General features: G+C 50.7%; 1 protein-coding gene across 2 annotated transcripts; it reads right to left on the bottom strand.

The window, feature by feature from the left end:
- Positions 1-780: 780 nt before the first annotated feature.
- Positions 781-14,955, bottom strand: VWA1 (von Willebrand factor A domain containing 1). 2 transcript variants are annotated; one of them, XM_058855086.1, is made up of 7 exons: positions 14,545-14,955; positions 14,347-14,467; positions 9,375-9,938; positions 4,657-4,935; positions 3,933-4,205; positions 3,040-3,239; positions 781-2,398 (listed from the first exon to the last, which is right to left on the bottom strand). In XM_058855086.1, exons 2-7 carry the CDS (start codon positions 14,417-14,419, stop codon positions 2,147-2,149), a joined length of 1,641 nt encoding a protein of 546 aa, XP_058711069.1. In that variant the 5' UTR covers positions 14,420-14,467; positions 14,545-14,955; the 3' UTR covers positions 781-2,146. The 2 variants fall into 2 exon arrangements, with proteins under 2 accessions (XP_058711069.1, XP_058711071.1); XM_058855088.1 differs by having other exon boundaries at positions 2,216-2,398; positions 2,970-3,239; positions 14,545-14,720.
- Between the last annotated feature and the right edge of the window lie 4,623 nt (positions 14,956-19,578).

The raw sequence follows: 19,578 nt of genomic DNA, 5'->3' as shown, positions 1-19,578 counted from the left end.
TGGAAATGATCTCCTAATCCAAATCCTTGGAATGGAAAAGATGAGACAGAAGCCTCCAGAGACTGGGAGCACAGGAAAACCCATCCCTGTGGTTATCTGAGATAAAGAGCAGGAATTCCCATGGAAACAGTCTCCTTGTCCGTCTGCTTGGAGTAGGAAAGATGATAAGAAAGGCTTTAGAGACGGAAAGGGCTGTGATAGTCAGAAACACGTGGAATTCTGCAGCATGAAACGGTGTAAAATGCAGAACACACCTGGACCATGCCCAGAAACAGGCTGGGGACACATTCTCAGATATTTTTTTTTTCTCTAAATGTTCATGTTTCTTCCCAAATGCATGCTTAGAATCATGGAAACATGGAATATCCTGAGCTGGAAGGGATCACCAAGGATCAGAGTCCAGCTCCTGGCCCCTCACAGGACACACCAACAATCCCACCCTGTGCCTGAGCGTGTTGTTCACAAATATTTACCAGTTCTGCCAAGATTTCTCCTTGTAAAATAATTCTTACTGGAACTGAGGCTTTATCAATACAAACACTTTTCTATTTTTACATTTCTAACACATTTATTGAGGGATAGGGATAAAGTTTTGTGTAAGCCAGGCTCTACAGGCATGGGTAGAACACACACTTCCCAGCCATTTAAAATTACTATGATTTAACATGGTCATGTCAGCAGCTTTTCCCAACTTTTATCATTCTATGAATGCCATCTTTTCCACCCCTGGAACAAAACCCACAATTCATAGATTTGCCATCAAGCACAAAGGAGTCATTCAGCAGCTCTTGTATTTTTATTTAACTGTCTTCAAAAGGGTGTGTTACAACTGGGGGGATGACACATTAATGTATTAATTAACTATGCAGGGAGTTGTGCAAACTTAATTTCTGTCCTACAGCAAGAACAAACAAAATCATCTTATTCATGAGCAGTTCCAGGGCCTTTGTCATTCTTTCAACACTGAGATTAATCAGTCACAAATGCACATTCCAAACGAGGACACAAATCATGTGAAAATCTCTTTACAGAGTTAATGAATGACTCACCTGCCTTCTATCCCTTTCTCCTGAACAAGGTAGTCCAAGGAAAACGCTCCAGAAATGGGGAGACGAAGGATTCAGCTCTCAGGAGACAAAGTCAGGGATAAAAGTTCCTCTTAGCTCTGAAAGGAGCTGTTTTAAGAAGGGTTTGTGAGACTGCATGGGGCTTTCCAACAAACAAGTTCCACACGTAGGACAAATAAGCAGTAAATTTAAAATAGAGCAGGAGTTACTGAGGGAGGGTGTTCCCATTGATGCTGGGGTTTAGCAGAGAAGTATCTACATTTCTTTACAGCCCTAAGCCCTGAACTTTGAAACCATTTGCTTGGTCACTAGGTATTTATAATTTGTCTTTTTTTTTTTTTTTTTTTCTAGCTCCCCTTTCCAGAGTGGCTTAGCAACAGCAAGTTCAAGCCTGGGGGCCAAAGGGAAAGAATCAGATTTACTCTTCTCCTTTAAAACCCCTGACTTTTAAGTGTAGCTCAAGCTTAGCACTGGGTAGAAGCCCAAGACAAGACACCAGAGATGTGCTGTGTGTTCAGAGTGCAGAGGAATGATAGTGCTGGAGACTTATTGCCTGTAATTAGTCACAGAACAGACTAATTAATCTCCATGAGGACAGCAGGACTCCCATTTGGTGAAAAGGGGTTGCAGGAATGCCAGAGCAATGCAGTGGTGATGATCCAGGCAGGACCACAGAATCTATAAGAAGTGCTTTAGATGGTCTTGTCTGGCTTTTCTGGACTCTCAGCAGCTCCCTTAGCTCAGCTGAGGGCTGGGACCCCTGGAGGGACCTGCTGGGGAAGCACATTCCCAGGATTTGGGGTTTCCTGCTCTCTCACACTCCAGCTTCCCTGGCTTTTGGCAGTAGGAATGGATTTGGCCACGTGGAATCTTTCTCTGAGCACCCTGTATGAATGGCCAGGGCACTAAGCAGTCAACTCCTGAATGTGCTCAGAAGCTGCAAAAGTAAATCTGGATCGACCTTTAATAAACAGAGAACAGGGAGCAAGCACGCAATAGTGAGGATCCACCACTTTGCCTTCTGTTTGTTCTTTGTCAGACATGTTTATATGAAATGGGTGCAGATTTGGCATCTTTTATCAGATTGGTTGTTCCATCCAGCCAGGCCAAGCCTTTAAGCTCTGGGAGAACTTGGCTGGGGACAGGCTTTGGGCTGGACAAGCAGGACCCCTCAAGAGACAGCACAGGCTGGGAGATGAGGTGTTTTCCTCCCCTGGCTCCTCCTTTTTGTCCAAGTCATTGTCCAAGCAAGATCCCTTACTCTGCTGGGCATCAGCTCGCTCCAGTCTTTCACGCTTTCTGTCTGTGCCTGTATCCTTGGGCCTCTGTAGCTGGAAGAACACAAGGAATAGAAATGTCAGCTTTAGCCACCCATTCTCCACATCTGAGACAGAGATCTCACCGCTGGGGACATTTTTACTCTCACTCCAGTCCCTTGCTGGGAAAAAGGGGTTTCTGTTTAGTAGCTTCTGTTTAGTTTTACTCCATCCTATCAAGGATCCTTTAATGCCACAGAAAGTGGTTTCTGGGAAGCAGAAGGAAAAAAGAAGTGTTGTGTCTTTATAACTGGCTTTAATTGTTACCTGTCCCCTGCCACGTTGGAAAATGAAAGGCAACCAAGGCTTTAAATGACTTTAAAACAGTACTTCCAATGCCCATGCCAGGTTTTAGCTGTTTGTTATCCCGAAGTAGCTCCAAGACCGTCTCCACTGCACGTTTTTTTTCTCCTGCCTGCAATAAACTCCACTAGGAGGAGTCTTACTCCTAAAAACGGGTAAAAGATCCCAACTTTGGTCAATCCCTGTGATGAAGCAAGACCAGCGATGAGCACAGAATATCCCAGCCCTGCGGGGCTCCTCTATGAACGCTCGCAACACCTGGCTGAGGATGTCTGCAGCTCACCTGGCTGCCTGTGCACACTGCGGCAGAGCCTCTGGCCGGGTTGGTTCCTGTACACGGGCTGGACACACACCTTGCCGCTGGTGCCCGAGGGCAGGTCGCTGAGCAGCACAGTGTGCACCTGCGGGGACACGCTGAGCACCGAGGAGGGGCCGCTGTGTCGCCGGCAGCGCACCCGGTAACCCAGCACCGGCCCCGCTGCAGAGTCCCAGGAGACTTTCAGGGTGTTGGGACCCATGTCCTGGAAGCGGAGATGCTTCACCTTGGAGCCCTCTGCGGAGAGAGGATCCATGTTACTGCAGGACATTGTTCCAAAGTGAGCCCTACCATTCCCTGCTCCCCAGGGGAATGCTGCTGGCCAGCCTGGCCTTTGGTGGGGAGATAAAATCACTCTGCATCTCCCCACTGAAGGAGCTCGGTTTAATTACTCCTTAACTTTGTCCTGGTACCAGCATAAAAGTCTTTTTTTCATGCTGTCACACACTGGCAGTCACCTCCCACACCCTCAGCTCTGTCATCCCCTGAGCTCCTCTCTCCTGAGACCTGATAAGGGCCAGACTTTGCCTCCTGCAATATCTTCACAGGTATTTCTTCAGAGCACAAGTTTTTGCTCATTAACTTCTTAACTTCATCAATTTCTACCCCTCTGATGCCAAATCACCCCAAGGAACAGGCACAGAGGAGTCAGAAAAGGCACTTTTCTTTCTTCTTCAGTGAGATTCTTGGATCTGCAGGTGCACCAGCAGCTTGGCCATACCCCATGAACAGCTCTCACTGTGTGAGTGATTCTCTTTCAGCCCTTACACATCTGCTATGTCCTAATGGCACACCCAGAGCTGCTCATGCAGCTTTTCCCTGTATCCCACCCCAGGGACTGGATTCAGAGCCCTCTGGTTTCACCTCGAGGCAGGTGACCCTCTAGGGACACTCAAGGGACTCCTTGTGCTGCCACTTCCCCTCGCTCACCTTCCTGGGTGCAGGCCTTGGCTGACAGGGATTTCTTCTTCCCAGATCTATAGATGGCAGTCACTGTCACCAGGTAGGTGGTGTTGGGTGCCAGGTGCTCCACCACGGTGCTGTTGTGCTTCCCATCCACCTCCAGCACCTTCACTGAGTTCCCTGGGAGTGGCCCATACAGGAGCTGGTAGCTGGCCACACTGTCCAGCACAGGAGCCCAGCTCACCTGGAAGCTGTAAGGCCCAGACTCCGAGATGAGAACCTGAACTGGGCTGATTTCCTCTGGAAGCAATGGAAAGAGATGTGAATGAGGATTTAATGAGCATTATTAACCTACACCATATTTGGCTTCAAGTGTGTGGAATTAAAATCAACCCAGCAAGCAGATCTTGATAGTCATCACACAGATCAGCCCAAGAAAAGGGTTTTCTCTACCTGGGCAGAACAACTCAGCCAGAACTGTTCCTGCATGCAGAAAATTAATATTGTGTACACGTCCACCTTGACTTTGCCACCCCTGCCAGAAACCCTGCTGGTTTTCAGTTTGCCACCTTTTTGCAGGCTGCTCCCCAGCATAAATCTGAGTTATTTTCTGCACAGAGAGGCTGTTTCCTGCTCCTCTCCTTCCCTCTCAGAGATTTCCCTTAGGTCATTCCAGCATCCTCTATCTCTACCTCCAGCCTCAGATAGGAGACATCTCCTTGTCCCCCAAGAGGGACCGTGTCCATTTTACCTGCCAGTGTTGTGACCCTTGTAGTCTGCGGGGGGAAGTAGTGCACGTTGGATTCAGGAACCAGAGCCACCTCATACGTGGTTTCTGGTACAAGGTTGCTGAGCACAAGGCTGGTGTGAGCCCCAGACACCTGCTGTGTCCTCTTCCTTGCTGGATCAGCTGCTGGGGCATATTCCAGGCTGTAGTAGCCAGTTTCCTGGGAGAGGAACTTGGGCCACATCAGGCGGAAACTGCTCGAGGTGACGTCTGTGGCATGGAGCCGGTTGGCTTGGATGGCATCTGGAAGAGCGACAGTGGCCAGAAATCACTGCTGGCATAAACCCCCAGAGCATGGAGCACCTGCAGTCCCAGCCCTTCGGGATGGGAGATGTATCTGGAAGCACCACTGATACCTGATACAGATGTGTCTCCCTGTGGAAATCAACAAGCAGTGAAACCAAACCACTCAATTCCTGTACAGGAATTGCCCAGAGTATGAAGAACTCCATTTCTCCCTGCTCTCTGCTGTGCCCAGTGACCAGGAAGAAAGGGCAGCAACTGGGGACTGCCCAGCACTGCTGAGCCAGCTGGACTCACCCCAGCTTAGGTCATGCCCTGCAGGGCTTCACAGAGCTCCCTTGTTCAGTGACATTCAACACTCAGAGCCCTCTTGTGCCACCTCACCTCTCCCTGCCCCTGCACAAAGGCTTCTCTTTGAGGCTCGTGCCACCTTTGAGTTCCAGACCACAAATGCCAGGCAGAAGTACCTCTTGTGACGTTGGGCAGCTCCCCCATCTTCCTCTGCTACTTGACCCTTCTGACATGTGTGGCCTTCCGAGCCCATTTTAGGCAGAATTCCACTGCTTTCTGGTCTTTCAGAGGGGCAGAAATACACAGGACTTTGTTTCTAGATCTTGGGAAGTGACATAGGAAGACATGGAGCTTCTCTTTTGTTTTTGAAGGATTTTTAAGAGCACCCTGAGCCTTGACATTCTAAATCTTTATAAAAGAACCTTCCAGTTCATGCTCAAACACTCACAGAGCTCTCTAGGTAGCTCTCACTGGTTTCCCATTTCACAGAGGTAAAGGGAGTCACAAAATTCCTCCCAAACCTGCAAGATGGGGTTGCTTTGCACTCCCAGACTTGTCTTTTAGCCGGGAGAGGATCAGCTCCCCGCCTCTGAGCCACTCCGAGGCCCTGCCAACTTCCCCGTACCAAATAAAACAACCTCAGTTTTTCCTCTGAGCTGTTCCCTGGCTCTCCCAGGCAGGCAGGAACATTCCCCTGCTCTGTGCCCTGCCTGCTCCCATCCCATTCCAGCCCAGCCAGCCGCACTCCACCCACTTGGAGGGTGGGAGGCAGTATCAGGAGTGCTAGGGCACTGTACCCTTCTGTGAGCCTCACAAACACCAGGGGCCAAGCCACGAAGGAACAGGGAGCACAGGAAAGGCCTCAGTCCTGCCAAAAATCCTGCCAAAAGCTCAGGGAATGGAAATAAGTGAGCTTGGAGGCAGGGACACTGTGAATAAAAGGGGAAGATGAAAGGACAGGGAGCAGGAAGCCCAGAGCAAACAGCTCTGCCCCTGTTGCCAGACCCCAGAAGCCTTCAGCATATGAAGAAGGCAATAAACCAGACAAAATAAATGTCCACAATGTGTTTCCCAGCCCCTCTGTTCCCACAGGGAAGCAGCAAGTTAATATCCTGTACCAGATGCAGCCAGTGCCTGCCTAGTGACAGACAGGTGATGACACTTGCCCTCCAGCTCTTGCCTCTTGGTGACTCCAAACACCACTCTGCAGCCACGAGTTTGTTGGCACCCCGTGAGCTCTGGAGAGATCAGGATCAGACTTGCAGGAATGCTGCTGGTTTCATGATGAGGGTAAGAAAGGCAGCCAGGCAGGAGAACCTGTCCTAATCTGGGTCTGTGGTCACCCCTCTTAGAAGCTGCAGCTGGGATTTGGGACAAATCACTTCTGTGTCCTGCTCTGATGTGGGTGGGGAAAGGTTCTGATTCTGGGAGCGGGGACAACACTTCTCCATCTCCAGGAGGGGCATTCAGGGTCTGAGATCACTCCCTGTGCTCACCTGCTTGGACTCAGTGCCAGATGAGACAATCAGAGCACTCCAGGCTCAAAGCCTTCACTGTAGCAGGAGTTACCCAGGACCTCATTTTGGATAAGAAATGCATTGCCCTGAGCACACGTGGGACGTGGTGATACTTGGGGAGTGCTGGGTATGCAGGCTTCTGCAAAGCTTGGCTCAGGAGGTGGTACAAGTCCACAGCCTCAGCTCAGCTGGGCTGAGCACAGAGCAAGTGGCTGCAGGCACAGGATCTGATGTCTCCTTGGAGGAATGACTTAATTTCACAACACTGGGGAGTCCCTCCCCAGAAGGAGAGCACCAAATGCCACAGTTTGGGCACATCCAAGATGCAACAGAGGGAGCCCGAGCTTCTCCACAGCCTGAGAACCTTCCCTTCCCGCTGGGAAGGGCGGAGGTGCCTGCCAGGAGCCAGCTGTGCCATGGCCAGGCTGACTGGGAGCTGCATTCTGCAGAATTCTTCCATATGCCAAAGAAAAAGGCAGTGGGCACACCCAGTCATCCACAGTCCCTGTCCTGCACTCCTCTACAGAACAGCAGCAACACTGGATCTATTTCAGGTCCACCACATCTCAAGAGTCTCTTCCTGTGGAGACTGAGGCTTCTCAGCCCACCTGAGACAGCAGCAGCAGCTTGGCAGGAACCCCTGTGTTGGAATATCTATGGAGCAGGCATGAAACGCCCCATTCCTGGAAAGGAGATGGAAGGAGGAGAGCAACTCTTGACAAAGCTTGTTTGTGCCTCTACAAAAGCCTCCACTGTTTTTTAACAGTAGCAGGAGATGAAGATAAGAGAGCAGTGATAATTAAACCAGTCTGGGCCATTCCAGAGTTGGAAAGGCCTAATTCCTGCCTGCCAAGATCCTGTCTGTCCCTGCTATCCCAGGAGGGGTGGTGACTGAGGGCTGCCTCCTCCAGGCAGGGAACAGTGGACTTAAGTAGCTTTATTAAGGTGAAATCAGGTGATGTGACCAATGTCTGGCACTTTGCAACCCCTGGATTCATGTGGGAATCTCACCTTCCATTAAAATCCCAGCCCAGCAGGATCCAGCTGCTGGATGCACAGAATGCTGCCCTCAGGCACAGCAGCTGTGATGTCTGCAGATTTTATGATCTCCTGTGCTGCAGATTTCTAATTTTTGGGATGCTATTTTGTATAACCTGGATTTGGGATGCACCAGGAAATGAATAAGCACGGAAACAAAATACCTGGAGACCTGTGGGGTGGCTGGGACAGGAGGAGGGCTGTTGGTGCTGCCCAATTCTCACATGGGGGAGAAGTGGGTGTTTGGGGGAGAACACAGGCCCTGGGAGTGGTTTTTTTTAATGGTTGTGATTGGAAACATGAAGGAATTCCTACACACAGAGGATTCTGTGGAAAGGGGCAGCTCCAACCCACCTCACACAGCAGAAGTCAAATAAGAAATGAAATCAGGATTTCCAATGGAGAGAGAACCTCCAGAAAAATCTGTGAAAAGTCTGCAAAGTCACAGTAACTCCCTCAGCATTCCAAACAAATCCAGAGGCATCTGGAAGGCTGAGACAATCCCCAGGGACAGATGGCAGTGCCCTTGCCTTCCAAAGCCTCTCCTGAGGCCCAGATCATGGAATTTGATCTCCTCAGAGCCTTTCCTGGATGGTCTAGAAACCTGGAGTGATGAAAACTCCAATCTGCTGTGTGTTCCCTCTCCTAGCAACCACTACAACCCTGCAAGGAACAGAGAGGTAGTGCTTGGGCTGCTGAGCCCAGTGAGGCAGGGCTGGGCTGTTCTTTCAAAGGTTGTGCTGGCCAAGTCAGGCCATGGATCTGGCAGATGTGGAACATGCTAGGACAGGGGATTTATGGAACAAAAACATTCCTTTCCTATAGTCTCAATGCTGACAGCAGGCACCGTCCTTAATTGTATTTTGTAAGAGAACAACTGCAGGAGATGAAGGTTTCAGCCCTCGATGGTGAATTTAGGGAGTCACATCTATCCTAGACGAGTTGGAAGGAGCTGACAGGACCAAATCCTTGCCAGGGACACACATCCCATTTTGGACGTGTTCAACACATTTGTGTTCCTCCATCAGCTGGCGCAGAGACAGACAATGTTTGAGGGGAAAAAAAAGAAAAATCACCCTGAGCATGAAAATCAACTCAAGGGGCTCAGGCACTTTGTGTCCACAATCAGCAGCCTCTTGGTGAGGTAAAATCATTGCTGTTTGGGAAACCTTTGGTTAACAGCCTGTGCAGGTGGGGGCATTTTTGTGCTCTGCCTGGGTTGTACAGATGCCTGAGCTGCATGACTCACTTCAAAGACTTGTGGAGTTTTAAGGGATTCAGATATTTTGCTGCCCGAGTTCCTCATTCCCAGCCAAACTCTTCACAAACACAAGTTCATCTCATCGAAGGGAATTTGTTCCACTCAGTCAAATATTCCAAGGGGAATATATTTGTCCCAGACCTCCCAGAAGCCTTGGTTTATTCTTGGTTCTGTAGCATGGTGGGCAAACCCCTGAAGTTTGCCAGAGCAGCGCTTTTGGGTCAGGATGACCATGAGATTTGGGAATTCTCCCACTGTCCACCCCACAGAGCCAAACACTAACCCATCCTCACCCCTGCCACCAAGTTCCAGTGCCCCCCATGCCAGCCTACCTAGAATCCCATCCCTGAGCTCCTTGGTGATGATGGGCAGGTCATCCACGTCCACAAAGTGCAGGTGTTTGTCCGACGGCTGGCTGGCAGCAGCCGACAGCTCCAGGAAGTTGCTCCGGCCGGTGCTGACGATGAACACGGTCACGCCCATGTCCTTCAGCAGCTGCATGGGCTCAGAGATGTCATCCGTGGAAAAGCCATCTGTCACCCACACCAGCACCTTGGGCACATCTGGCCGGGCCCCAGCTTCCCCACTGAAGAGCTTCTCCTTGGCGTAGGACAGCGCTTTGCCCGTGTTGGTGTCACCCATGAGCTGCCGCGTGTCTCTGATGGCTTTTCTCAAGGTGCCACTGGTCAGGTACTGGTCAAACGGGAACTCCATGGTGGGTGTGGTGCTGATGTGGATGATGCTGGCCTGGACGTCCCTGGGGCCAAAGGTGAAAGGGTGCAAAAGATCCCACATGAATTCTTTGACCTTGGAGAACTCATAGTGGGAGACGCTGGCAGAACTGTCCAGCAGGAAGAGGAGATCTCCCTCTGTGTTGGAGATCGATGGCTGGGGACCTGGCAGGGGAGAGAGAAGGAACAGCATTAGTGGAGTGGTGTGAACCCAAACCCTGCACAGGCACCTGCTGGGAAAGCTCGGTTATCTTCTGCCAAATTCCAGGATTCAGAGAGAGGCTGAGATGGCAGAGGCACAACAGATCTCCTGGAACAGCAGGAGAGACCAGGCAGAGCATTCAGAAATGGAGAAAGTTGAAGTTAACTGGGAGCTACTATTTACAAGGGCATGGGGTGACAGGGCAAGGGGGATAGCTTCAAACTTACAGCGAGGCTTAGATGGGATATTGGGAAGAAATTCTCTGTGAGGATGGTGAGGCCCTGGCACAGGGTGCTCAGAGCAGCTGTGGCTGCCCCTGGATTCCTGGGAATGTCCAAGGCCAGGCTGGATGGGGCTTGGAGCAGCCTGGGATAGTGGAAGGTGTCCCTGCCATAGCAGGGGTAGAATGGGATGATCCTTAAAGGTCCCTTCCAACCCCAACCATTCCCTGATTCTGTGCCTAGGCTGGAGAGACCTGCACTCCAGCTGGATCCTGGCCAGTTCCATGTGACCCAGTACAGCTCACCCCATGCTACAGACACTCCCCTGTAGCTCCCTGGTGCTGGGCAGAAAACAAAAGTGAAGTCCAGGAATCACCAGATCACTGAGAAGAACTGTGACCCCACAGGTTCCTGCCACTGAATGCCAGAACTCCCAGTGGCATTCCAGTAGGGCTTCGGTTCGTGCTGCTGGCTGCACAAAGCAAGGCAAAGCTTTCTGAGCTCTCCCCTCTGCTGGAAGGAGTACAAGCCACTGGTTTGGCTGGCAGGACACAGGGAGAGATCTTGGCAACGCGGGGTTGTTCTTCCCCTGTGCTTCTCACCAGTTTGAGAAGTGTCCCTCACTTCCCAAATGTTGCAACAAGCAGCTGGAAAAGTGTCTGGCCCTGGCAGGCAGGGATCAATGGCCAAAGGACCTTCTTGCAGCAGTAAACAACAGGGTCGTGTGCACAAGCACTGGGAGGGGAACTGGGAATTCACCCCGAGGGAGCAGAAATCCCACTGCTGCCAGAGCTACCTGCATGGGGAACATGCAGATGAGCACCAGTATGAAACACTAGGGAACAGAGGACAGTCACGGCTGTGTCCTTTTGTGTGAAACCCCAGAAGAACTAGGGTTTGGGGAGTCACAGCCGTGTCCTTTTGTGTAAAACCCCAGAAGAACTAGGGTTTGGGGAGTCACAGCCTTTTGTCTGCACCCTGCAGCTCTGGGGCATCAAGCGAGCTGGGCATCACATTCCCATGCCTTAAACGCTGGTTTTCCCCATCATTCATTGCTATGTTAATTAGGAAGAGCCCCAGTCTGACACCACAGGGTTCTGCCTTGGTTAACAACAACTGGTTAACAAAACCAGCAGCTAAACCTGGTAGGTTGGGTTAGGGGGTGTGTTTTGGAGCTAGAGACCCTCTGTGGGTCAGGCAGAAGGCTTCTCCTTCACTCAAACACCATCCCAGCTGTAACACTCTGTCCTGCATGAGATGGACACAAATTCCTCCTATTCAGCAGAAAGAATCCATTTAAAAAAATCGAGACAAAAACTCTGTCCCCATCAGGAGCACGGCAATGCTCAGAAAGTGACCAGACACTGCAACTCCCCTTCCCTGCAGGTTTAGGCTTTCAATTCCCTCATCTATCCTCCTGCTCCTTGTCCTGCATCCAGTACAAACATGCCATCCGTGCCAGAGGTGGGGCTGTGGAGGTTTGTTACCAGCAAATCCCTGCTTACACAAGCAGCTGCTGTTTTCAGGCACTCTCCTCACTTCAGACAGCTTGGCAAGTTGCCAAGTGAGGATTTCTCACTTTTCAGGGAGGATTTGGAGGGAAAGGGGCATCCATGAGCACTTCCCTGACTCCTGAACTGTCAGGAATAACTGCAGATCTCATCCCTGTGCCCTGCTTGAGCCTGGGAGTGACACAGGACACACGACAGGGTCCTGGTGCCACTCCCTACGGGATGCCCAGACAATGCACTGGGCTCAGAAGCGTTTTGAAGGGCTCGATATGGGAGCAAAATGTCACTATGGAAACACAACGCTGCCTGCTGGCTTTTCCTGGAGGAAAACAGCTGGCCAGACTTCCCTGTGATGCTGACAGGAGACATCCGCTCGCAGAGCTCCCCACGCTCTCATCTGGGAGCTGAACACACTCCACATGCCTGATTTACACAGGCTTGGAGCTTGTGGGGCTCAGTTACAGCCAAGAAAGATCATGTCCTATCTGGGTTAACTGCTTTTGACATCCTATGTTTGTCTTCTCTCAAGAAGTGCTTGACCACGCAAGGAAAAAGGTTCTGCTCTGAGAGGGAGGCAGGGGGAACCGAGGAACACAGGCTGAGCTTCCCTGTGGCTCCTCTGGATCACAGGCTGAGCTTCCCTGTGGCTCCTCTGGATCACAGTGAGAGGCAGGAAGAGGAAGGCACCACCTCTCCCTGGCAGAGAATTCTCCCCACAAGCCACCCAGGAGGGGTTTTACACTTCAAACCACATCAGAGAACCCATTGGAGATGGGGAGGTCACCTGTGTGATGAAGGGCTGCCAGCCACCAAGCACAAAATACTTGTGTGGTTAAAAGCCTTTAGAGGTTCCAGGTGCCTTCAACAGCAGGAGGGGAGCTGTGCTGCCATCTCTCATGACCTTTCAATGAGTTTTACTCTCTCTGCTATTTTATCAACAGTTCTGGGATCATGGAATTATGCCAGTGCTTCAGAGGTCAGGAAGTGCAGGGTCCCCCACAAAGTGTGTATGGAGGGGCCATGTCTTCATTTTTCACTCACAACAGCAACATCCTTTTCTGCTGATGCCAGCCCAGGAAATGACAGTCAAATTCCATTTCTCCAAGCCCAAAACGTCAAAAGGCGTTCACACAGCTGCAGCCAAGATCTGAATCTGGACCCAGAGAGGGAAGGGGGGAATTGGTCACAGTTTGCCTTGACTTTGTGCGGGAATCCAAAATCCATTGTCCAGAACAATCCTGTTATTTCTGAGCATGTGGAAACACCAATGGCCACCCAGCAGCTTCCTCACTTTGCCCACTGCAGCTGAGAATGAAGCCACAGTCACTCACATTCAGTCGAATCCCAAGGAAAAAGGGGTTCTGGACACACATCCCAAAGTGTTCCTGTCCCTGTGACCATGGCACAGCATCACAGCAACCCTGGACAAGGCACAGGAGCTGTGCCAGGCTGGGATGGGCATCTCCTGCCCAGAGGGGTCCTTCCCTCTCGAGGGAGAGGCAAAAGGCCACATCACTCACCCAGCTCATCACTAACACACACACACTTTGCCTCTGGAGCATGGCACAGTCCTGGAATGCCATGGCTGGCTTTGTCACACGCCCTGAAGGTCTGAGCATTGTTCAGAGCCTGGTTTGGAAAATGCCACACGCTCCCAGGGCAGCAGGATGGCAGGACAATGGGAATTGCTGCTGCCTGGGTGGACTTGGAGCTCTGGGACAATGCCAGGAGCTGCAGCACCATTCCTGCCCCAGCTGGGACACTGAGGGACAGAACCCAGCACCCCAAAAGAGACCTGAGCCCCAGCTGGGACACTGAGGGACAGAACCCAGCACCACAAAAGAGACCTGAGCCCCAGCTGGGACACTGAGGGACGGAACCCAACACCCTGGGAAGGATCTGAGCCCCAGCCCCAGCCTCTCTGTGTGCCTCTGTGTACCAGCAGCACAGTCAGACCCCAGCAGTCCAGGCTGCTCTGTCTGAGGAGCTCCTGGCCAGGCAGACACAAGGTTTCCTCTCGTTTCCCACCGGATTGCAGCTCCCAGGTGCAATGAAAACCAATCACAACTATCCCTGCAGCCACAGAACTTTCTCCACTCATGAGCACAGGGCAGCACAAAATGCTGCCCTGTGAAGGTGGCTGAGTGAAGCGGGATGAGTCCCTGTCCAGGGTCCAGGAACGAGACATCCATCTCCTGCATGTCCCTTTCCCCACTGTCAGCTCTGCAGGACTGACCCATTATCATTTTCCATCAGCAGTATCCAAGAGAAAGCATTTCTAAAGCAGAGCCGTAATGATTGAATTACAGGGATCAACAAGAGAACACTGTTAATCACTGGCTTGACTTCTCTCAATGCCTGTCCTTCAGTCCATAGTGAGGAGCAAGGACTTTTCCATATGATTACTCTTAACTCTGCAAATTTCTGGAACAATTTCCTCTTCCCCACTGGAAACAAACACACAAAATTACTTCCTAAGCGGCTATTGCAGACAGGTTTGTTTGTACACAAGTACATCCAAACACCTAAAGCAGCACCGTAGCCTCAGCTTTTATTCTGAAAAGGGTTTGTGAGGAGAGCAGGAGGTATGAAATGGGGTAGAGCGCCACAGGAAAGCCTTTGCCTTTTTGGGCACTCACCTGGCTCAGGTGTGTCCTGTCCCGCAGCAAACCGAAGCCACAGACCAAGGGAAAGCAGCGCCTTGGCCAACATAGCAGAGCCTGGTTCTGGCCAAATTACCTTAAATCCACCACCTGGGCTCTGTGAAGGCAGACCAAAAGCCTGAGATCAGTCATAGTCCGGATCCACCAGATCCCAGCACAATCTCACTCCCATGCCTTGAGCTCTCTGCTCCTCGCCGTGTGTTTTGCTGGGCTGTGGTGCGAGCTCTGGCTCCTGGAGGCAATTTTCCTTCCTCCCCCACGACTCCTTTTAAAGCCATAAATCCATCTTGACAGGAATAGCTGGAGGAGAGGCACATGCAACGCTCCTGCTGCTCTTCCTCCTCCGAGTGAAGCTTACCCCAGGAGTGGGAATTCAGTCTGTGTGCAGCTGGACTTGGTTTGGAAAATATATCCCTACAGATAAAACTTTGGCCCTGCAAGGCACTGGCAGCAGGCCAGTTACCAGAGGGGGGGGAAAAAAAGGAAAGAAAAGCTGCGAGAAATCCAAAGCTCTCCTCTCTGGAATAAGCCAGAAGAAGGAAAAACACGAGTAAAAGGGAAAGAAAGAGTAGAAAAGGCTGGGGAGCTGCCCTGCCCTGGGAATATTGGCTAATCTTCTGGGAGGAGCATTGCACAGGTCCTAGTGCTGCCAGAGGGTCCCTCCCACAGGCTGGGGCACACTCGGAGCCTGTGTCCCCTGGGGAAAAGCTACTGGGGCCACCAAGACAGGCACAGCTTGCAGGAAGGAGCTGCTGCCCAGGTGGGAAAGGGCAGGGAGCAATATCGGGAATTGCAGCTGGCGCAGAAGCAGCCCAGGGATCATCTCTTGACGTGGTGTTAAATATGGGCTCAAGTCTGGGATCCTGAGGCAAAGAAGAGAAACCTGTGATAAATCCCTCACTAGATGAGGGGAGGGGAGCAGACACCAAAGATGCTGAGGTCCAGCCTCTCTGTGCTGCTGTGTGCAGGGAATTTCTACTAGAATATCAAGAAATCAACCCCCATTCCCTTTCCCAGGGCTGTCCTGCTCTCCTCACTTTGCATTTGGCTTCCACTCATCAGGTGATGTGACAATAATTCCCTTTCCACTGTAAGTTTTGCTGTGTGCTGCCTCTGGACAGGTCCAAGATGTTACCAGCAGAGGGAAAAACTGGAAAATTACATCCAGTTATAAAGAGATCCATCAATCTTCATCTCATCAATCTTTATCATGGGGAGGGACCAGCAGGCCAGGCTGAAAAGCAGCTAAGAAAGGATGTTTGGAAGCTTTTGGGATTTCAGACACTGGTGAGCACTATTTCCTCCAATTTTATTTCCTCTCCCCTGGGAACTGTAAAAAAACTCACTAGGAGTTAGGGGCCAAGGAGTGCTCAGAGTGGAAAAAAGTTGTATCCAAACTCATCCACCAAATGGAAAATCAGGCTGAAGATCCAATAAAAACCCACAGATTCAGACTGTTGAGAGCACTTGTTTGTGTTCCCCTCACAGTTTGGGGCCCATCTGCATCCCAAGGGAGCTGACAGGATGCTCCAGCACTCAGTCCTGTGGAGGTGACAGCCTCACCCAGTGCTCCATACAGGCTGGAATCAGGATTATCCCAGGTTTTAAGGGAATGGGATAGCCCTGTTCTCACTCTGAGATCCCCTCCCAGGTGGCATCTGCATCCTGAGGCAGGGAAGCTGCAGGCTCAGGTGGCAAAGGAGCTTCCAGGGAGAAATTACACAGCAAAGCAAATCCCACAGAGTCTTAACCCCCATCCTGAGAAATCCATCCATTCCTGCTGCACAGATTCCCACTCAATCCTCATGGATTGACCATTAGGGCAGACAAGAAGGCAAAATGTTTTCAAACTACTGCTGAGTTCAGGACTTTCCCAATCTTATCCTGGTTCTCTGTTGGTGTTTCTGTCCTTGCTGTTCTCCCACTGGCTGGATTCTGAAGCTGGCACATGGGAGGGATGGGCTGGAGGAGGCAGAGAATAGAAGCAGTGGAAGGAAATCATCTCCTTGTTCCCACATGCCCTAGCCAAGGGCTTGGATTGTGCCTCTGAGAGCACTGTCAGCCAGACCCAGAGCATTTCTAGCCCATTTTCTCAGCCCATTTTCTCACATTTTTCTTTGACCCACTGCAAATCCATTTGTTTTTCATCAGCTAACCCAGACATCCACCTGCTCCCATCATATTCCATCCCATCCCATCCTCCTCCTGCCCCATCTCCAGACCCATTCAGAACCCCTTGGTTAGGGCTGCTGGATACAAGAAGATGATTTCCTTCTATTACTCACTTCCCAAGGAAGTGTTGCTCATCGTAGAATAATTCCCTGGTTTTTTGCCAGTTTATCCCTGTGGATGCCATTCACACCCTGAAGCCTGGAGGGAGCCTTTTTCTCCCTCTAAGTCCTGCTGGGATAGATGCAAGCAGGAAAAAGCAGCCTGGAAAATAATTAGATCTTACAGGGTTTGGGTTTATTTTTAAACTTTACAGGAATTGGCAAATCCTGTTTCCAGTAAGCCCAGTGCCTGTGCTCGGGCTGATTCTTTCCTGGATGCATCCTGCATCTGAAGCCAGAGGTGTCACTCCAGCTTTGCTGCTGATTAAATCTCAGCTCAGTCTCAGCTCCCCATCACTTCTGAGCTCCCATTCTCCACCTGCTGTGGATTTGGCCAAAATTCCCTCGGGGTGATCCCCTTCTCGCCATGACAAGCTACAGAACAGCTCAGGAACAATGAATAATTGTAGGACAAAGCCCAAATAAAACCACCAACAACCAATCAAACACATTTTGATTGTGATATTGCTGGGGCTCAGGTTTTTGTAGAGCCCTCAGTGCTTGGGGTTGTTTTGCTGCAGCTGCTGTGACATTCCAGGGATGTAAACAATCCCAAATTTCTGAAGAGATGCAACATCCTCTTCTCTGAGACAAATTCTTGCAGCTGGAACAAGCAGGCTTTTGGGAACACAGCCTTGTTTGAGCTCCACATGGCAGGTTTGTTTGGAGGGGGGTCTATATATGGCAGTTTGGAAATTCCCCATTTGGAAAGGAAGCAGAGCAGCTTTGGGGGGGTGAGGAGGGTGAAAACTTCCCCTGGAACTCCAAGGAAGGCTTGTGCAGCCCCAGCATGGGTGAGAAATCACCCAAAGAGACAGGAATCCCACTGGACAGGGCTTGGGCTGGAAGGCCAGACCTTGCTCAGCTCTTACCAGCCCAAATCTGACTCAGAGGATGCTGAAGAGGAACAGAAATACCAACATCACCCAGATTTTCCCCCAAAATGACCAGGAACAGCTCACCCACTGTGCCACACTTAGTTTCTGCTCAGCTGCAGGGCACCAGCTTCAACTCCCTGACCCCAGAAATGCCAGTCTGACTTCCAGCCCGGAGTCAGGCTCTGAGTTTGTCACTTCTCAGTTACCACTGTGTCATGTAGGGCTCAGCCTCGAGTCATCTCTTATTTTTGTTTGACTTGGAAGACAAACTACAAAAATAGATGTGTTTACTCACAGCATTCACCAGTTTTATGTTTCTCAGAAGATGAGCAGTGCTGAGAATGACTCCTCAGTGAGGTAAGGTCTAGCTTATAGACAATCTCATTTATCCCAAAGCTCCCTAAAAAGACACGTAGCACAAGAACATGGTCACTTATGGGGTGAAGAGCAGCAGCCTGAGCTCTGAGCCCTGGATTCTGGGTACCTCAAGCTCAGAGATTTCATTTTCTCCTCGCTGTTGTCTGGAATTGCAGTAATTCCACCACTGGAGCAGGCTCAGAAACAATGACCCCCAAAAACCAGGTAGGACACAGGCTCAGAAACAATGACCCCACAAAAACCAGGTAGGACACACCTGAGAAACACTGACACCCCCAAAAACCAGGCAGGACACACCTGAGAAACACTGACCCCACAAAAACCAGGCCTGACACAGACCCAGCCATTCTGGAGTGTCCAAATCCTACAGTCAATGCAACCCTCACAGCAGAGCAGGAGGACACAGGGAGAACTGCATCCCAAGGCTTTGCCAGACCAAAGCTCCCCATCCCTGCTTGCTGTGACAGAGCTGCCATAAATAAAGAAGTGGATGCTCCACGTAAAGATCTGATTGCACAGTGCCAGGAACTGCACAGAAGTGAGGGTACAAACGTGGGCAGGCCCCTGGATGTCCCGAGCAGACATTCCCTTTAGGACCAGCACCTCTTTCCAAATGCTGCAAGACTTTTGTTGAAAGCTTCAGAGGGAGGAGTGGCTGATTCAGATCCCAGATCCCTATAGCCTGGCTGAACCAACTTTTCCATGCAGCTCATAATTCCTTGGACTTAACTGGGCATGAATTTGATGGCTCTGAACAGGGGGGAACCTTTCATGTTTCTCCCCGAGAATCTCTAGCAGTGATTCTCCAAGATTTTAAATCCTTCTTCATTTCCTTCACAAGATAGGATTTGACTGCCTTTTTCCCAGCTGGACTTCACTTTGCTTGCCAGGAGCCCAAATAGCTCCAAAAATTGGACTCACTTCTAAGCAGTACAAGCAAGGTCTGGATGACGAGGTCAATTTTTAGCCAAAGGCTATTCTTTGGAGTGGATCATTTTCCATATTGCTTGACTTCTTTGCCCTATCTCCATCCTGTTAGGAAAGCCCAGACAACTTGGAAAAGCCAAATTTAAGAGAATCTCCTTAGGACTGGTTTCCTGAGGAATTTCCACCTACGTAAGGAGCTGCTGCTTCCCCTCAAACAGCAAGTTCTCAGCCTTGAGAACTCCCAGCCTTTCTCAAGAGTTGTAATCTCCTACATTTGTCCAAGTGGGAAAGAGGAAAAAAAAAACCAATTTGGAGCATCCTGCAGGGATGCAGAGGAGACTCCAGCGTTTGGAGAGCCGTATTTGTCTGCAGGGAGGAGCCAGCACAGGAACCACCAAAACAGAGGAGATCAGATTCCCTCCCCCAGGAGGCTGCCCTGGCATCTGTTTCTGTTACTTCACCTTCTATAACCAATTTCTTTGAATCCCTGCAGTAATTAGGGCAGCTTTGCTTGTGCTGCTCTCAGGGTGCTGGAGGGCTGAGTTAACTCTGTCATGGTTTTTCTTTGGCTGTTCCATCCATCTCTGGCTCCTGTTTCAGGGGCCATCAGGACATTATTCCCCTTTTCCCGGGGCCACAATCCCTGGGTGATGGGGGACAGAGCAGAGCTGCTGTTGCCATCAGCTGCATTTTGG

Source organism: Poecile atricapillus, chromosome 22 (genome assembly GCF_030490865.1).
Source record: "Poecile atricapillus isolate bPoeAtr1 chromosome 22, bPoeAtr1.hap1, whole genome shotgun sequence".
NCBI lineage: Eukaryota > Metazoa > Chordata > Aves > Passeriformes > Paridae > Poecile > Poecile atricapillus.
The sequence above is the reverse complement of the archived record's forward strand: the minus strand, read 5'-3'. Positions and strand labels throughout refer to the sequence as shown.

Bases quoted from the DNA above. Each gene is read 5' to 3' on its own strand.
- VWA1 (XM_058855086.1), bottom strand. From the start codon at position 14,419: ATGTTGGCCAAGGCGCTGCTTTCCCTTGGTCTGTGGCTTCGGTTTGCT. The intron at 4,206-4,656 runs GTAAAATGGACA...CATTGCTTCCAG, and splicing joins AAGGGTCACAACACTGGCAG to AGGAAATCAGCCCAGTTCAG. The intron at 3,240-3,932 runs GTGAGCGAGGGG...CTCTCTCCGCAG, and splicing joins CAAGGCCTGCACCCAGGAAG to AGGGCTCCAAGGTGAAGCAT.